Raw genomic sequence first — 18,063 nt, 5'->3', positions numbered from 1 at the left:
TTGGAATAGTGGCCCCGGCCCCGTTCCAGTGGGGGAATGACCTCCACCACCCGAATATCGAGCAGGTGACGGATCGCCTGATCCATCAGGCGACGGCGCTCCAGGTTCCAAGACGGAGGGAATGACCTGAAGAGATTTGGAGGGATGGAGAGAAATTCTAACCTGAGACCTAGGCGAACCGTGGATCTGACCCAAGGATCTGACGTGATCGCGTCCCACTGATCCGCATAATGGACAGGCGGCCGCCTATGGGACGACTCGGGTTCAAGTCATTTCCCTCTGCGGAAGGGATGACCGCCTCCGCCTCAAAAGGGCCACCGGGACTGCTGCTGATACCTGTTCTGGTCCTGGAAGGACGACCTAGGGAACTGCCTGTCCGACCTGAAAGAGGAGAAACGCTGGTCACGGTCATAGTTAGAGCCTCTATAAGACTGCCTACGATAAGGATGAGACCTAGACTCAGTCTTCTTGTCCTTGGACGGCAGGACCTTCTTCTTATCCTTATTCTCAACCAAAATCAGGTCGAGAGCCTCCCCAAACAGGTTCGGGCCCTTGAAGGGAGCCGCCGCCAAGTCCCACTTGGCCTTGTTATCCATCTGCCAGTTACGAAGCCACAACAGGCGGCGTGAGGTAACTGAGGTGGCCAGGGCACTAGACGCAAACTTGACCGTGTCCAAGGTCGCATCGGCGGAGAACTGCGAGGCAGCTAAGATCTTAGTGAGATCCTGGTGAAGCCGTTCGTCTTGGATTGGAATGCGCTCCTGGAGTTTGTGGAGCCACATGACCGTGGTGCGATTGAAGTAAGACGCTGCCGCAGCAGACTTAATGGCCCAGGCCGTGGCATTGAAATTTTTTCTCAAGGTAAGCTCTGCTCGCTTATCCTCCGGCTTCAACTTGTCAGCCGCATCCCCGGACACCACCGGTGAGGACGCCACCAGTGTAGCTATCGGGGTGTCAATGGTAGGCAAATGAAGGGCCTGCGCAAAAGCCTTTTCCACATTATAAAACCTGCGATCACTGCTCCCCGGGTTAGAGAAATTAGACGGACGTGCCCACTGGTTCGTGAGCACTTCCATAAACAAAGGGGGAACAGAAATTTCCTCGTTAGTGGCCGTGTTGGAAAACATGGCCATATCGGGATCCCTAGGAGGTGGCACAGTGGGATCCCCAGTCCCAATTTTGGTAGTCTTTCAAGCCTTGTTCAAGAGAGGTTTGAACATGGCAGGAGGAAAAAGGCCCGAGGATCAAGGGGAATCAGGGGGCGCAGCATCCTCATCCACTGAAAACCCCATATCCTGGGGTTTCTCTTCCCCCAAGATTGACCCCTCACTGACGAGGGGGAGGGAGCCCTATAATGGGATCGGCCCACCCCTCCTTTAGACCTGGAGGAGTGAGTTCCCTTATCTCGCTGGGCAATGCCCCGTGATATGGCAGCAGCAATGAGCTTTTGAATCCCTATAGGCAGATTCTCCAAATCATCCATGTCCTTATCAGAATGCCTGGGACCACGTGGTGCCAGCCTACGGCCATAACGGTGGTCTCTAGAGGAACCCTCCAGGGGATCATCAGAGCTGTCCCTCCTCAAACCCGGAGAGATCGAAGGAGAATCACACTCCCTTCTCCTGGAATGGCTGCGTGACCTGGCAGGGGAAGCTGAAGGAGAAGAAGGGCTGAATCCTTTGAGGGAGGAACGAGCTGAGGCAGGCCTGTGTGGGGATCTGGACCTGCTGGGGGAAACAGGCCCAGCCGCCCTGGCCTGCCTCTCAGCCCTGGCAAAAGTTTTCTCCAAGGCCTGTGCCTCCTGGCCTCCTCTCTTGTAGAGGACCTTGAAGGCCGACTAGAGGCCACAGGTCTGGTTGGGGGATCCCTGGGATCAGATGCCAGCCCCAGGCCTCCGCTCCCCTCCAAAGGGGTCTGCACTTGACCCTGGGGAATTTCCGACCCCTCCTCCATCGCCCCACTTACATGTCCTGAAGATCGGGTGAAGAAATGAGGCCTCTGTAGGTCCCGCCAGAACCTGGGCCTGAAGAAGCTGCCGGTAGATTGGGGCCTGAAGGGCCTGCGGTAGATCAGGGCCTGAAAGATCTGTGGTAGATCAGGGCCTGAAGGAGCTGCCGGTAGATCGGGGCCTGAAGGATCTGTGGTAGATCAGGGCCTGAAGGAGCTGCCGATAGATCAGGGCCTGTAGAACAAGGCCTCCTCAAAATGGCCGCCCGAGTTGAGGCCTAGCTCTACGCACGTGGCTCTCCAAAATGGCCACCGGCCACCTCGGAGGGTCCAGAACCAAGGCAGCTTTCTAAAGCCTCCTGGGGCCCCGTGCAGCCAAGCGCACACCCCCCCCCCGCCGAGGTCTCTGCTCCTCAGTATCAAACAGCGCTCCTCTGAAGCCCGGCTCTCCCTCGACGCAGCCGGGAAGCCTGAGCTACTAAAACAGCCGCCCTATGGAGCTTGGCACCCACACAGCCCGGGGATCGGGCTAGAGCTCCAAGCCCGCGGAGGGGAGGAAGATTGCCCCACGCCCCCCCCCCAAAACCACCCGAGGCAGAAAGGACTGTTCCTTTGGGCCGCAGCTGTTTAATTTAGAATTTAACAGAATTTAGAGTTACCAATTAAACCGAATCAACAAGCCAATTTTCAATTAAAATATTTTTTAACGTACCTTTTTCTTAACAAACTATCTCAAACAGTGATTGGACCAACAGACTGAGAGGAAACTGGGAAGGAATGAGAAGGCAGGAGTATTTAAGAGTTTGCTCTCAGTCTTTGGATCAATCAGGCTTTGAGAATACCCACACGTGACCGCTCCCTCTCCCCCACTGGAAAACATTGTGAATTTATATGCTAGCAAAGGCTGTTACCCAGAGCCACTTGAATTCATAAAAAATGGGTCTTTTTTGCTAAAAGTGTTCAAATTCAGGTGGTTAATAACTCTGTATATCTATATTTTTTTTAACTGAAACATGTATATGTCACCAAAAACACAGTAAGTAAAGTGCAATAAATATTGTCAAGTTGTTTTCCTTAAAATTTCTGGCCTTTAGCAAGTAAATTGGGATCTAGTTCTAGTAAATATGTGATAAATAGGAATATGAACAAATCCTTGGATTAAAGATGAATTCTAGGTATAAAAAGCTTATTCTGAGGAAGAAAAGATGAACCATAGTTGTTGGTTAATGGAATCAATCATCTTAGACAAATAGCTTGAAATGACAAAAACAATTGATTTACTTTTACTGCCAGAGGTGCTTGTGGAATTATCTGTTCTTGTGCCAAAATAACTTCACTGACTTGATCCCTGTCCACCTTGATTTAAGTGGAATACAGCTCTCGTCTCCCCAGCAGCAAAATATCTATATCACCATTCATGAACACCAGAACCAGCATCCTGCAGATCTCAGGGTAGTATTTTGAGAATTATAGGTTTAGAATTTAGATTGAATATCTTGGTAGTAATACAAAAGTGTGTAAATAAGCAAAGGAAAACAAAACAATGCTTTAAAAAGTGAATTATCTGTCATACGTTATAAAGAATTCACCCTGTATTTGATACTAAACTGCTTAGCCTTGCATTAATAATTGGGCTGTTGTTTTAATTTTGGTTTTAACCTTTGACAGGAGATCCAAAATCAGCATAATCAAGTGAGCAGATTTAATAATCTGCCTACAGACAATATGTTTACTTTCATCATTTGATAAAGATTTCTAATCAAACAGAGGGATCCTAGTGGCAGGTGACTCTTGTTAATGTTAGGTCAATTATGGGAATTGACGTTCAACATATCTGAAGACTACCTGGTAGAACAAGCCTGATCTAGGTTTCTTTAAAAGAAGAAATGATAGAAAATACTTGTTTGCTTTTAGATCCATAAGAAAACAAAATAAAAAGCATCTAAGTCAATTGCTCCCCTTCAAACCTCTTATAGTCAGATATAGCTGATCAAAAATGTAAATTGTTTTTTAGAAAAATAAAAAGAATTCCAAGCAGGGTACTATGAAGCAAATCTGAAGTAAGCATTATAAAATTGATAGAGAGATAGAGAGATATGGATGGATGGACAGGCAGGCAGGCAGGCAGAAGTTACACAAGGTGATTACTTTCAAAGTACTGTTGTCAAATTATCTCTCTTATTTGTTTGTGGCAATTATGCTCCCTTTGTTGTCCAAGCTAGATTATAGGAAAGAAGATGTTAATTCTTCAGCTAGTTAATATCCTAAAATGAATTTCAAACAAGAAACAAACAAAATTGCCACCTCACCCTTACTGACCATACAATAGTTGCTTCTAACAACAGCAGCAGCAAAAGGTTTTCTGGTCACACAATAGTGAATTCTAACAGTTTGGTTCTACTGTGAAGCTACTGCTCAGAAATTCTGTTGAGATTCCATTTTTTAAATAAATATATTATTGTATTAAGCATACACTAATCAATAAGTAAGATGTAAATTCTATTTAACACAATGAGACCTCTGAGTAAGTATGCATACAGATAATCCCTGACTTATGTTCACAATTGGGAATGAAATTTATGTGACTGGAATTGATTTTACAACCATTTTTACTGTGATTATTAAGTGAATCATGCAGTCATTTAGTGACTCTGTTTTCCCCAATCAACTTTGCTTGTCCAAAGGTTGCAAATCACAATCACAACTGCAAGATGCTGCAACCAGTGTAAATGTGAATTGGTTGCCAAATGCCTGAATTACAATCACATGTCTTTGAGGGGGGTTAATTTTGAGGAAGGGTCATAAGTCACTTTTTCTGAAACTTTGAAAAGTTGTTAAACAGTCATAAGTCAAGGACCATCTGTAATAAGAAATATGATTGTTCATTAAATAACCCAATTGTTATAACTATTAGAACAACCCTGTCAGGAGGAATGGTAACTTGATAGATTTGCCCCAAAATTGATGCCTTTTTAAGCATTTTGCCTAACAAAAAATGGAATCAGCTGCCAAGGAGTTACCCCCAAATATTTGCAAGCAAAGGTGTAAAATGTATCTCAATATTATATTGTTGTATGAAGATTTTAAAAAGTAATTACATTAACCTAGGCCAAAAACAAAATAAATGCAGAAGAATTTCTTCACTCCTGCATCTTCAAACAAGTAGCAATAAATGCTTAGAAATATTTAAAATGAAATCAGAAATAACAGTCAGCATTCCAGAATTGCTCATGATAGTCCTACACATGATTTCATGGTCTTTTATTTAACACTGGAGGATAAGCAGCAGAACCACCTTGATCTGGAGGAGCTTTCTTTAGCTGCTGTTCCCATGCATTTTCACTTCTCTGCCAAGTCTGATTCATTTCTTCAAAAATAGTTCTTTCTTACTTCCCAAGATCAACATCCATCAACAGAAAACCGACCTGAATCAAAACTTTTGGACCAATAGTGCAATTTGTCAATCAGATAAAAACACAATGGCTTGACATCTAAAAAGTGGGGAGATGAATTTTTCCTTTTAAAATTTAAAATACTGAGGGTGGGGAAGCAATACATTAGTAACTTCAGGTTTTGGTAAACTAAATTGCTGATTATTGGAATATTTACTAAATATAAATCAGTGCTGCGTTTCAATTTTTTTAGAACCTATTCTGTAGGTGTGGCCTGTTTTGTGGGCGTGGCTCGGTGGTCATGTGACCGGGTGGGAGAGGCTCGGTGGTCATGTGACCAGGTGGGAGTGGCTTGGCAGTCATGTGACCGGGTGGGAGTGACTTGGCAGTCATGTGACTGGGTTGGAGTAGATTGGCAGTCATGTGACCAGGTTGGAGTGACTTGACAGTCATGTGACTGGGTGGGAGTGGCCAACTTGATGTCACTCACCGGGAGATGTCATGGATTGGGTAAAATGTGATGAAGCTCACTTAACAACGCTCTTGCCTAGCAAACAAAATTTTGGGCTCAATTGTAGTCATAAGTCAAGGACTATCTCTGCCTTCCTTTGTATGGCAGCCTTGTCCTAGTAAACTCCTTCTCCTTTCTGGTAATTTTCCTCTCTTTTAAAGGCACCAAAATAATCCAGACAATGTAAGTTTTCCTGCTGCAGTAGGAGGTTGGACTAGATGACCTCCGAGTAGCCTTCTAGGCCTACATTGCTGTGCTGTTTTTCTTTCTTTCTGCTAACAAAGAAACCTGCCTGAGGCTCATTTCACATTCCTGTCAGATAGAAATAATGAGATAATGACATTAGAAAAAGTTTGGCTCCATTCACAAGCAGGGAATCATCCAAACCCTTTTAGAAACACAAAGCCCATATTGCATAAACTCCAAAACTTTAGAAACATAAAACCATATAACATATAACCATATAACCAATTTGTTGTTCCCTGCACCTGTCAATTTAAAGATATAAGCATTAGGACTTGTGGACTTCAACTCCCAGAACTCCACAGCCAGGCATGCTCAGTTCCAATTTAAAGCAACAGCATTTGTTTTTCTACTTTGTGAAAGAAGTTTCCTTTCTTTCCTTTTCTTTTTCTTCTCTCTTCCCCTCCTTCCTCCCTCTCTCCCTCCCTCCCCCCTCTCAAACACAAACACACAGAAGTTGGATTGGATTATCTCTCCTGCCACCTTCCTTCTCTCTCTCTTTCAAACACACACACACAAGTTGGATTGGATACCTCTCCCAATGGCTTGAAAGCAGCTCCTCTGCCACCACCACCCCATACCCCAGCTGCCTTCCTCAAACACCTTCCTCATTGCAAATGCAATGTGCTGTCCATTGGGAAATGTCTAGAACATAATAAAGCCCACCCACTCACCTCCTGCTGGCAGGCTGGGTTGAGAGGAGGCAGAGAAGCTGGAGGGGAGCTGATTGGAGCTTTCCAAAAGAACAGGGCTCTCACTCCCCTGTCTAGTTTGATTGCAGGCGGAGCCACTTTGCCTTTTCAAACCTGTAGTCAGTGAAGCTGGGCTGGATTTTTGCCAGGGGAGAGGAAATGACTTCCTCCCCAGGCCCCCATCCATTTCTCTCTCCCTCCCTCTCTCTCCCTCTCTCTCTCTCACACACACACACATACACAGCTGGATAAAGCTATGTGAAAATCCAGCCCAGCTTCACTGACTACAGGTTTGAAAAGGCAACGTGGCTCCGCCTGCAATCAAACTACACTTGGGGAGGGAGAGCACGAGTGAGCACTGAGGAGACCACAGGAGGAGGCAGGAAGCCAGGCAAAGCGCCATGCTGTAGCGCACACACTTTCCCCAAGCCCCGATCTTTCAGAAGGCTCCAATCAGCTCCCTTCCAGCTTCTCTGCCTCTCCTGTCCCCCCAGCCTGCCAGCAGGAGGTGAGTGGGTGGGCTTTATTGCATTCCAGGCATTTCCTACACAGACAGCATGCTGCATTTGCAATGGGGGAAGTGTTTGAGGAAGGCAGCGGGGGAATGGGGTGGGGGGGACGGCAGAGGAGCTGTTTTCAAGCCATTGGGAGAGATGTCCAATCCAACTTCTGTGTGTGTGCACACCCAGCTTCACTGACTGCAGGCTGCATCAAACTACACAAGGGAGGGAGGGAGGGAGAGAGCATAAGCGAGCCAGGGCCCTTCCCTCCAGCCTTTGCCCAAAGCCCACACCAGGAGGATGAAGTTTGAATTCTTTCCCCCCCTCCGACCCATGCACCTTTTCCAGCTGCTTCAGAGAGGGCTTCAACACTGCTCTTGCCTCAGCTCCTCTGAAGAAGCCCCGTCTCACTTCCTTCTCTTTGAGAAGCGCCTTGCAAATGAGGGCAGGGCAGGGGAGCATAACAGTACAGGGGTATGGCCATGCCATTGTGGAACGGGTACGCAAAAGTATGGCAAATTTCTGGCACCGGTACGCCCGTAGTGGTGGGTACCAGGCGGAACCCACCTCTGATATAAATATATTAAATAGAGAATGGACAGCTATATTTAATCTTAATAATATTATAAATAAATTTCTATTTGGACCATCTTACCTAAAGGAACCTCTTTTCACAAGTGTAGCAGAATCCTATGGGTGTTATTTGGATGTAAATTCTACTTTGTTCCATGTGGTTTACTCTCCAACCAATAGCATTAGTTATGATAACTTGTTCCTATCTTTCTTTGCTATGTTCTTTGCACAGTTCAGCATCATTTTGCTGCAACATATCTGTCTCTACTTGCTTAAGTCCAACCTACAGCATCTTTCAGACTTAGGCCATACATTTGATAGAACATGACACTAATTTATTAAACCAATTAAACCAAGCTTTTAGATAATTATGCCTACATAACAAGAGGTAACATTTAATGTGCCTGAGGACTTCAATGATTTCAAGGGCTTGATGGTATTAAAATGATAATGGTGCATAGTTGACTATTATTAAATTAACAACAATAATTTTGGATTATATTGAATATGATGCAATTTTCAACTAATCAATTTTCTTTTCAATAATTCATGATTTTATTACAATTTGGCTTATTTGAGAAAAGATAGATATTTATCGCTATAATTGTAATTGAGATTCTAGAGATAGCATACCAGAAAAAAAAAAGTCAGTAGACCTTGGTTTGCAACGTATTTCAGAGTAAATATAAGCATATTTCTGAGGGTTTTCCAGTTGACATTTTTTTTCCATGTGAAGACATTAGTTATAACTACTACATATGTGTGTGTGTGTGTGTGTGTGTGAGAGAGAGAGAGAGAGAGAAAGAGAGAGAGAGAGAGAGAGAGAGAGAGAGAGAGGGATCTGTAAAGGCTAATATCATGGATTCCATTGCAAGTTTTTTTTAGTGGAACTGGCAGGACTCTATGAATATGTATTTTCTCATTGCAAGAGATACTAAAGGTCCAATGATTGTTATTACTTTGCAGTATGTCATCAAAGCTTATCAAAAAGTTGTTTAATGCTAAAAAGTAAATGTGGACGCTCAAAGACATCTCTCTCTCCTCTCTCCATCCATCTATCTAAACTTCCTTTCTTTTCATTAACTTGATCTCCATTCCACCCATGCATTTTTTTCATGTTTTTATCTCAAACCTGTACTGAGAAGTATGCTACAGTTGTAAAACAATAGACAATATTGACAAAAATATTGCAATAGGCAGGACCTACAGTTCAGGAACAATTCAGTAAAATTTATTGCATTACATTACACAGTAAATAACTACACAAAGAAACTACATATAAACAATAATTTCTTCTGATTTCAAATTTTGTATATGTAAAAGTAGCATGTAGCAGTTTTCAAGATGATGTGGATGCTATGAAAGAAATCTTTTGGAAATAAAACAGCTCCTTTATTTAATTTTCAATTAACTTGTATATTCATTGTAATCAAAGGATAGTCTTGAGTAAGTTAAGAGTAACCTACAAGTGTTACCCATCAATGTTAACGTTTAGGTTGCACTCCAAATTAGCAAAAGTGGTTGTCACTAACTCAGCTTGTAGGAGAGGGACAAAAGGCAGAGAGAGAGAGAAAAGTGCCATTCTTTCATTCACAAAATCTCCCCCCCCCTCTTTATCACCTCTGAAAAGGAGAAGGAATCTGTACAGGTATTTTCCTCTGCAACCCATAGTTAACCCAACTGTTGCAGAACTATGAACTGCAGATCAGAGCTACATGACTGATATTCCATTGACAGTTATCTGTACAACTTTTTAAGGATCCATGCAGGAAGGCAAAGAAAGGATTTCAGCAGGGGTGGAGAAGAAAGAGGTGACTCATCAGGAACGGCCGGTCCTTACCTTTAAGATCAGATCAGTATGATGTTGGTCCAGCATGTTTGCCTTGACAAAGGATGTGATGATGACTCTGCCGTATCTCCCTGGGGTCTGCAGATCGGAATACAGCCGGTGCTTGGACTGGTTCACCGGGAAGAGGCTATTGACTAGGTTCCTCTCGATCTTGGCCAGGCTGTGTTTGGGGGCCAGCAGGTGTTCCACGCTCTCCTCGATCTGATACTTGCTGAAACTGGCCCCCAGCAAGATGGAGATGAGCACGGGCGCAGAGGCAAAGAAGACCGGGTGGCTGGCAACGAAGTGGCCGAGTCTGGCGAAAGACGTTCTCAGCCCTCTGTGCAACACCTGCCGCAACATTCTAGTGCAGAAGCAGCTCAGGAGGGCGAGGTGCGCACGACGGAATCTGAAGCTCTCCCAGAGCCCAGGCAAAACCATCGGGGAGCCCAAGCAGACGGGAGCTTCCCTTGTGGGCTGAAATTGACCGATCAGGCAACCCGCACTCCCCCTTTCTGCGCGGTGAGTGCTAAAGCTCTTCGCCTCCCTCCAGGCTGCCGAAGGGAGTTTCCCGGCGCCCCATTGTCTGACTTTAAACAACAACAGAGATTCCGAAAGGGAGGAGGGCGGGAGCAAAAATAATAAAAAATAAAAAATAAAAACTCGAGGGTGGGGTTGTTGGTCAGCGAGGAAGCCAAGATCTTATTGATGGCAAAATCTATTTTCTCCACTTATGGTGGCAGCTCTTTCTGCCAAACCAAGTGGGTGGGTAAGGATTGTTTACCCAGGAAAGATATGGGGGAATACAGAAGGCGGCGGGGGAGGGGGGGTTGTCGGTAGACACACTTGCTGACTAACTCAGTTAAGCACAGAACAGAGCTCCTGAGACCCTGGGGCTACGGCTGACTACACACCTGCAAAACTGAATGGATGGCTTTCCTCCCCCACCCGCGCCTCTAATCGAGGCCAGGAAAGAGACTCGCCCCTTCCTCAGTCACAACCCCGAAAGTGGGAGATATTTGCCGTTTCAAAGCCCTCGCCGCCGCCACGACTAAGGCTGCACTGGAGTTCAGGGGCAGTTTCTTTGCCGGCTTTTTCATGAGTTAAGCTGTACGAGAGGCTGGTGGCTCAGAACGGGCGACTAGGCAGAAGAGCGCCTTCTCGCCCCACCTTCCCAGGCTCATTTCCGGCACTGGGATCTGGAGGGTCGCACCGAATTAATATTAAACAAGATAACACAACCCCTTTCCTCCCACAGTGCAGGCAATTTAGCTGGAAATCCCGGCTGCTGTCAATTACCGGTGGCCAATCCTTTAATCGGAGCTTCCTTGTTCGCTCGGGGTTGCAGTTTTAATGAAACTATCGCGCAACTAGGATGGCTGTAATTGTTATTACTTTAAAAAACGACCGGATCCTCCTTCAGGTGAGATCCATGTCAGCGCCGCCAGCATGTCCCATCCAAGCAAAATAGCTGCTGCCCATCAATGTCGGAAGATCAGCAAGGAAAAGGGGCGAGCGAACTACTAACCGATTCCTGACGCATGGCAAAGTTTTCGAGTCTCACCTTTGAAGCAATCCTCGAAGAAGCCCGTTTGGGAGAGGTGGACTTATCCGCACGCAAGCGAACGTGGCTCCCATTGTTTTGCGACTGGAGCAGCGCAGAGATACAGTTTTGTGTATTTCATTGGTTTCAAGCGATTGCTCTTCTTTGTCAACGCATAGTGTGGATTCGGCGGTTAAAATGCCAGGAATCAGAAACGTCTCGCCAATTCCACGAATTCCCCTCTCTTACTTCCCTCCCACTTGCTACGTCTGTCTGTCTGCTGCTTCCCCCCCCCCTTCTTTTCGCACCGATTCTGTCTGCCTCTCTATTTCGGTGCGACGTGGGTTCAACGGTCTTGCTGGTGCGAGAGAAGAAACTGCCCAATCTCTTGCCTAAATGGGCATGTGCGAATGCTTTGCACATGCTCATTAACAAGGTGACGCCGCACAGAAGCCGGTGCCCTTAATACTTTGCCCGGAGATTGCCTAAAATCCCCGCTTTTCTCTCCAAGAAAAAAGGTGCTATCAGACAGACGGCGAATGGAAATTAGTATTTGGGCAGATGAGCGCTTCTGTACGCCTTCCAAAAGCAAAGCAGTAGAAATGGGACTTGAGAATTGCCAAACAAGTAATACTGTTACTACGACTACTATTACTATCAAACAACAATATCCAATGTCCTTGTGAAAGACTCTGTAGGTGGATAAAAATGCTAAATCTAGTCTAAGCATCTGGGTGACTGTGCAATGAACCATAATAATATAAACTGTGGTTAAAAAGATACAATATGACATTCCAGGTTCACAGAAAGAACTCAGTGTGTATGACGGCAAACACAAGCTAAAGAACTGGCAGCTATTGTAAAATAATAAAAATAAAAACCACAAATATCATTGACTGGTGTAGATGGTTGGTATGGATTGCTGCCAGCATCCTAGGTATCTTCTTAAAATGTATGATGCCTGCAGTTTTTTGCAGTTTCACTATTGTTATTGCAGGAAGTTGCAATTTGTTGATGTATTTTATAAAATTCTTGGACATGGTACCAAGTGCTCCAATGACAATGGGTATCACTGTTACATGTTTTATCCATAATCATTTAGTTTCGATGGCCAGGCTGCAATATTTCATGATTTTTTTCCAGTTCTTTTTATTCAACTCTGGCATTTCCGGATACAGCGATATCAATAAATTATACGCTTCGGTTTTTGACAACTGTGATATCTGGCGTGTTGTGCTCCAAATGGCGATCCGTCTGTATTTGAAAGTCCCTCAAGATCTTCACATTCTCATTTTCCACGACTTTTGCCCCTTTATGTTCCCATGTCTTTTTGGATATAGGTAAGTCGTATTTTTTACATAATGACCAGTGGGTTAATTTAGCAATGTTGGAAGAAATGTCCTTCTGGGTTCAGCTCCAAGTGGGGAAAAAGACACTGGAGACATGGAGGCTGCTTGGAAAGATGGTTTTAATGGTGGACAGGACCACATGGCTTGAGTCCTGAACAGGAAAGGTGATCACATGCTTCAATGTTGGTGGAGAGGAAGAGAAGGGAAGAGAAGAGGAAGGGAAGAGGCTTGCAGGGCTTTTTATAATCTGTTCTGCCCCACCTATCTGTTTCCTGTTCCTGTGTAAGAAATGTATTCTGATTGGTTGCCAGACTCCCATGGGCCCGTGCAAGGGCAACCCTCTAGGCCAGTGCTTCTCAATTATTTTCTGTCATGCCCCCCCTAGGAAGAAGAAAACATTTCGCCCCCCCCCACGCGACTGTAAATAGTATCATTTGTCTATAAAATTGTTATAAGTACACCTCTGCATAACATTCCTCGTCTCCCACCGTAGTCACATGCTTTCTTTCCTCTTTCCCTCTTACTTGTCTATCCTTCCTTCCACCCTCCCTTCCTCCTTCCCTTCCTTCCTGCCTCCCTTCCAGTTCCCTCCTACCTCTTTCCCCCTGCCTACCTGCCTTCTTTCCTCTTTCCCTATCCTCCTATCCTTCCTTTCTCCCTCCCTCCTTCCCTCCCTCCCTTCCAGTTCCATTCTTCCCTCGTTCCTTCTGCCTCCTTCCTGCCTGCTTGCCTTCTTTCCTCTTTCCCTCTTGCTTATCTATCCTTCCTTCCACCCTCCCTTCCTCCTTCCCTTCCTTCCTGCCTCCCTTCCAGTTCCCTCCTTCCTCTTTCCCCCTGCCTGCCTGCCTTCTTTCCTCTTTCCCTATCCTCCTATCCTTCCTTTCTCCCTCCCTCCTTCCCTGCCTCCCTTCCAGTTCCATTCTTCCCTCCTTCCTTCTGCCTCCTTCCTGCCTGCTTGCCTTCTTTCCTCTTTCCCTCTTGCTTGTCTATCCTTCCTTCCACCCTCCCTTCCTCCTTCCCTTCCTTCCTGTCTCCCTTCCAGTTCCCTCCTTCCTCTTTCCCCCTGCCTGCCTGCCTTCTTTCCTCTTTCCCTATCCTCCTATCCTTCCTTTCTCCCTCCCTCCTTCCCTGCTTCCCTTCCAGTTCCATTCTTCCCTCCTTCCTTCTGCCTCCTTCCTGCCTGCTTGCCTTCTTTCCTCTTTCCCTCTTGCTTGTCTATCCTTATTCCCTCCTCCCTTTCTTCCCTCCCTCCCTGCCAGCAGCTCCTCCAGCATCCCAGCTGGAAGCAGCAGCACAACAGTCGCCGTTACCAGGGGCGAAGGGGTGGCGGTGGCAAGATCGGGCGACCGCCGCCCCTTTGTCCCTTTCCCAACAGCGGCTGTTGCGCTTCCGCTTCAAGACGGAATGCTGGCGGTGGATCTGCTGGCGGGGAGGTGAGCTACCTGCATAAAGACGCCGCCGAGGGCATGGCAGAATATATCCCGGCTTGAAGTGGCAGCGCTGGGGACTGCTCAGAGACTCATCAGAGCCGCGGGCTGGAGCTGTGCAAAAAGTCTGCTTGGGCTGGGGGGGGGAGGGAGGGAAGCCTGGGACAGCCATGCTTCCCTCCCTCCCACCACCGCCCGAGCAGACGCACAGCTCCAGCCCGCGGCTCCAATGAAAATCCACAGTCCGAAGTGCTGCCACTTCCAGGCGGGATATATTATGCCTCGCCCACGCCGCCGCCGCCGTTGCACCCAGATGGAAAGGGAGCCTTCGCGCCCCCCTTTACGGAGCCTCGCGCCCCCCCAGGGGGGCGCGCCCCACTATTTGAGAACCGCTGCTCTAGGCTGAGTTTTGAATTCAGGTTTGATTGAGTTCAGCTGCCATGTGGTCAGTTGAGTAAAGGCTTATATTATCATGCCTTCATTGTCACTGCCAGAACTCTACACCCATCCCCCTGGAGCTGAAGGGGAGAACTCTTTATTATGTAAAGTGGACTACCTTGGCCTTCTTAATGGCCCATTGACAAAGTGGGGATGGGCCGGAAGCTGCAGGAATTTACTTTGTGTTTAAAATGTGTTTCTCCCTTTTTCACATCCAGGAAATATAATATTCTGCCTTTTCAATATTCCCTAGGATATTTCATTTTTCTGGGAGAGGGCTAGGTGATAACTTCCTACAGCAACTTGGTCATGTCTAGCTTTGTTAATCAGTTTGCCCGATTTTGCTGTACTCCCATCTTAATTTCAATTTCAATTTATTAGCGCTTATAGACCGCCCCGCTCCCGAAAGGGACTCGGGGCGGTGTACAGTCCATGTCAAAGAACAAAATTAAAACAATTAAAATTACTACATGGAGAATATATATATACAAATATAAAATGAATGGATGGATAAGAGGAGGATAAAAGATGTGCAGGACTGTATTGCTAATAAATAGTTAAAATAAACAGACATTAAGATCCCAATACCCAATAAAATTAAGACTATAGAATAATACCCTTAAAAACCAGTAAAATATAAATGCCAGGAGATAGGCGTTGAAATTATGCCAGGCCAGCCAGTCGAAACAGGTGAGTCTTTAGTTTCTGCCGGAAGGAGCGGAAGTCGGTGGTGGTTCTAATGTCGGGGGGGAGGTCGTTCCAGAGGGTTGGGCCCATCACAGAGAAGGCCCTACCCCTTGGCGTCGCCCGCTGGCATTGCCTAGCGGACGGCACCAGGAGAAGCCCCTCTCTGTAAGAGCGAATTGGCCGCTGGGATGTATGTGGGAGGACGCGATCCCGCAGGTAACTGGGCCCTATGCCATGGAGCGCTTTAAAGATGGTGGTCAAAACCTTGAAACGCACCCGAAAGACCACAGGCAGCCAGTGCAGCTCACGCAGGAGCGATGTCACATGGGAGTACCTGGTACTCCCCATGACCGCCCGCGCGGCTGTGTTCTGGACTAGCTGCAGTCTTCGGGCGCGTCCCAATGGAAGCCCCATGTAGAGAGCGTTACAGTAGTCCAGGCGAGACGTCACCAGTGCATGAGTGACCGTGCGTAGGGCATCCCGGTCCAGGAGGGGGCGCAATTGGCGCACCAGGCGAACCTGGTGGAACGCCCCCCTTGCCACGGCTGCCACATGATCATCCATTGACAGCCGGGCATCTAGGAGGACGCCCAAATTGTGCGCCCGTTCCACAGGGGGCAGCTGCTCGCCCCCTATGGCCAGCATTGGAATTAGCTGACTGAACCGAGGTGCCGGTAGCCACAGCTACTCAGTCTTGGAGGGGTTGAGTTTGAGTCTGTTGTCCCCCATCCAGACCCCGACGGCTTCCAAACACCGGGACATCACTTCAACAGCCTCACTGGGGTGGTTTGGGGTTGAAACGTACAGCTGAGTATCATCAGCGTAGAAGTGGTACTCAACCCCAAAACCACGGATGATCTCACCCAGCGGCTTCACATATGTGTTGAACAGGAGAGACAAGAGGACCGACCCCTGTGGCACCCCACAAGTGAGTGACCTCAGGGTCGACCTCTGCCCCCCCGTCAACACACATTGCGACTGGTCGGAGAGGTAGGAGCCGAACCACCGTAAAACGGTGCCTCCGACTCCCATCCCCTCCAGCCGGCGCAATAGGATACCATGGTCGATGGTATCAAAAGCCGCTGAGAGATCTAATAGGACCAGGATAGAGGAGCAACCTCTATCTCTGGCCCTCCAGAGATCATCAACCAGCGCGACCAAGGCTGTCTCTGTGCTGTGTCCGGGTCGGAAGCCGGACTGGCGTGGGTCTAGATATTCGGATTCGTCAAGGTGTCGTGGAAATTGCTGCGCCACCACATTCTCAACAACCTTCGCTAAAAAAGGAAGGTTGGAGACTGGACGATAATTAGCCAGCTCCATTGGGTCCAGTGAAGGCCTCTTGAGTAAGGGCCTCACCACCGCCTCTTTCAAGGCAGTTGGTAAGGATCCCTCACCCAATGAAGCGTTCACCAGGCCCAGAAGCCAGCCTCGTGTCACCTCCCAGGATGCCAGTACCAGCCAGGAGGGACACGGGTCCATTAAACATGTGGTGGGCCGCAGCCGTCCACGCAACCTGTCCAAATCCTCAGGGGCAACAGAGTCAAACTCCTCCCAGAGTGGTCTTACAAGACTCACTGTTGACGGCTCGTCCGGGCCACTGGAGGGGGCCCATCCGCTCCAGATCTGAGCGACTTTGTCCTGCAGATATTCCCCAAACTCCTCTGCTCTACCCTGCAAGGGCGCCACCCGCGCCCCCTGTGATAGGAGGGAGCGGGTCACCCTAAACAGGGCGGCAGGGCGGTTATCCACGGACGCAATAAGAGCGGCACAATGTCTACGTTTGGCCGCTCTCAATGCCACAAGGTAGGTCCGCAAATAGGATCTTACCTGTGTTCGATCAGACTCGGAGCGTGAGGACCTCCACCTGCTCTCTAGACGTCTCCTATGGCGCTTCATCGCCCTCAGCTCCTCGGTGTACCAAGGGGCTCGGGCGGATCGCTGCCGCAGGAGAGGTCGCAAAGGCGCAACCCGGTCCAAGGCCCCAGCCACCGCCATATTCCAGGCGGCCACTAGGTCCTCCGACCGAGCGCGGGTCAGGGCTACAGGTAGCGGCCCAAGCTCCGTCTGGAACCTCTCCGGTTCCATCAGGTGCTTGGGGCGGTACCAGCTTGGACGAGCTGGCTCCGCCTCCTCGCGGTGAGGGGTAGCGACAGGGAAGTCGAGCCGGAGACATGAGTGATCTGACCATGACAGGGGAGTGATAACTAGGTCCCCTATTCCCAGATCACTCGTCCACTGTTCAGATACAAAAACAAGGTCCCTCGTGTGTGGGGCCCTGAATTAGTTGGGTCAGGCCCATGGCTGTCATGGAAGCCATGAACTCCCGAGCCACCTCAGATGCTGCTCCCGTCGACGGCAGGTTGAAGTCCCCCATGACCATAAGCCTGGGGATCTCAACCGCCGTCTCTGAGATCAGCTCGAGGAGCTCGGGCAGGGCCGCTGATGTATAGTGAGGAGCCAAGTATACAATCAGCAGGCCCAACTGCCTCCCTGGGCCCCATTTAACACCTAGGGACTCACAATCGGGTATCTGAGGAACAGTGAACTCTCTCGGTTCTAGACTCTCCCGAATAACTACCGCCACCCCGCCACCCTTGCCCAGGGCCTGGGGCTGATGGAATGCACGGAAACCCGGTGGGCACATTTCCACGAGGGGTAAGCCACCCTCGTGGCCCAACCAGGTCTCCGTTATCCCTGCAAGGTCCAGCTCCCCCTCGGAGATCAACTCACTAATGAGGGGGGCCTTGTTGGTTACGGACCTTGCGTTGCACAGCATCAGCCGACTTTTAACATAGGGACATTTGTTGGAACATTTTGTGGTTGAAGGCTGATGACATTTCCCTGCCCCTTTAATCAAGCTTCTAACTGTTCCTTTTGCCACGTCTCCATTTTTATATTTTTAATCCATGTTTTATTCTACTTTACTATGGGGT

The 18,063-nt window shown here is 47.9% G+C and overlaps 1 protein-coding gene across 1 annotated transcript in view; it reads right to left on the bottom strand.

The window, feature by feature from the left end:
* The window catches only part of PTCHD1 (patched domain containing 1), a 194,721-nt gene extending 183,183 nt beyond the window's left edge, over positions 1-11,538 (bottom strand). The window contains exon 1 of the mRNA XM_081947987.1: positions 9,699-11,538. Within this exon, the coding sequence (XP_081804113.1) occupies positions 9,699-10,127 (429 nt within the window). The 5' untranslated portion in view covers positions 10,128-11,538. The remainder of the gene's footprint in view (positions 1-9,698) is intronic.
* Positions 11,539-18,063: the final 6,525 nt, after the last annotated feature.

The sequence above is a fragment of the Natrix helvetica genome (assembly GCF_964273705.1).
Source record: "Natrix helvetica genome assembly, chromosome: 3".
Taxonomy (NCBI): domain Eukaryota; kingdom Metazoa; phylum Chordata; class Lepidosauria; order Squamata; family Natricidae; genus Natrix; species Natrix helvetica.
The sequence above is the reverse complement of the archived record's forward strand: the minus strand, read 5'-3'. Positions and strand labels throughout refer to the sequence as shown.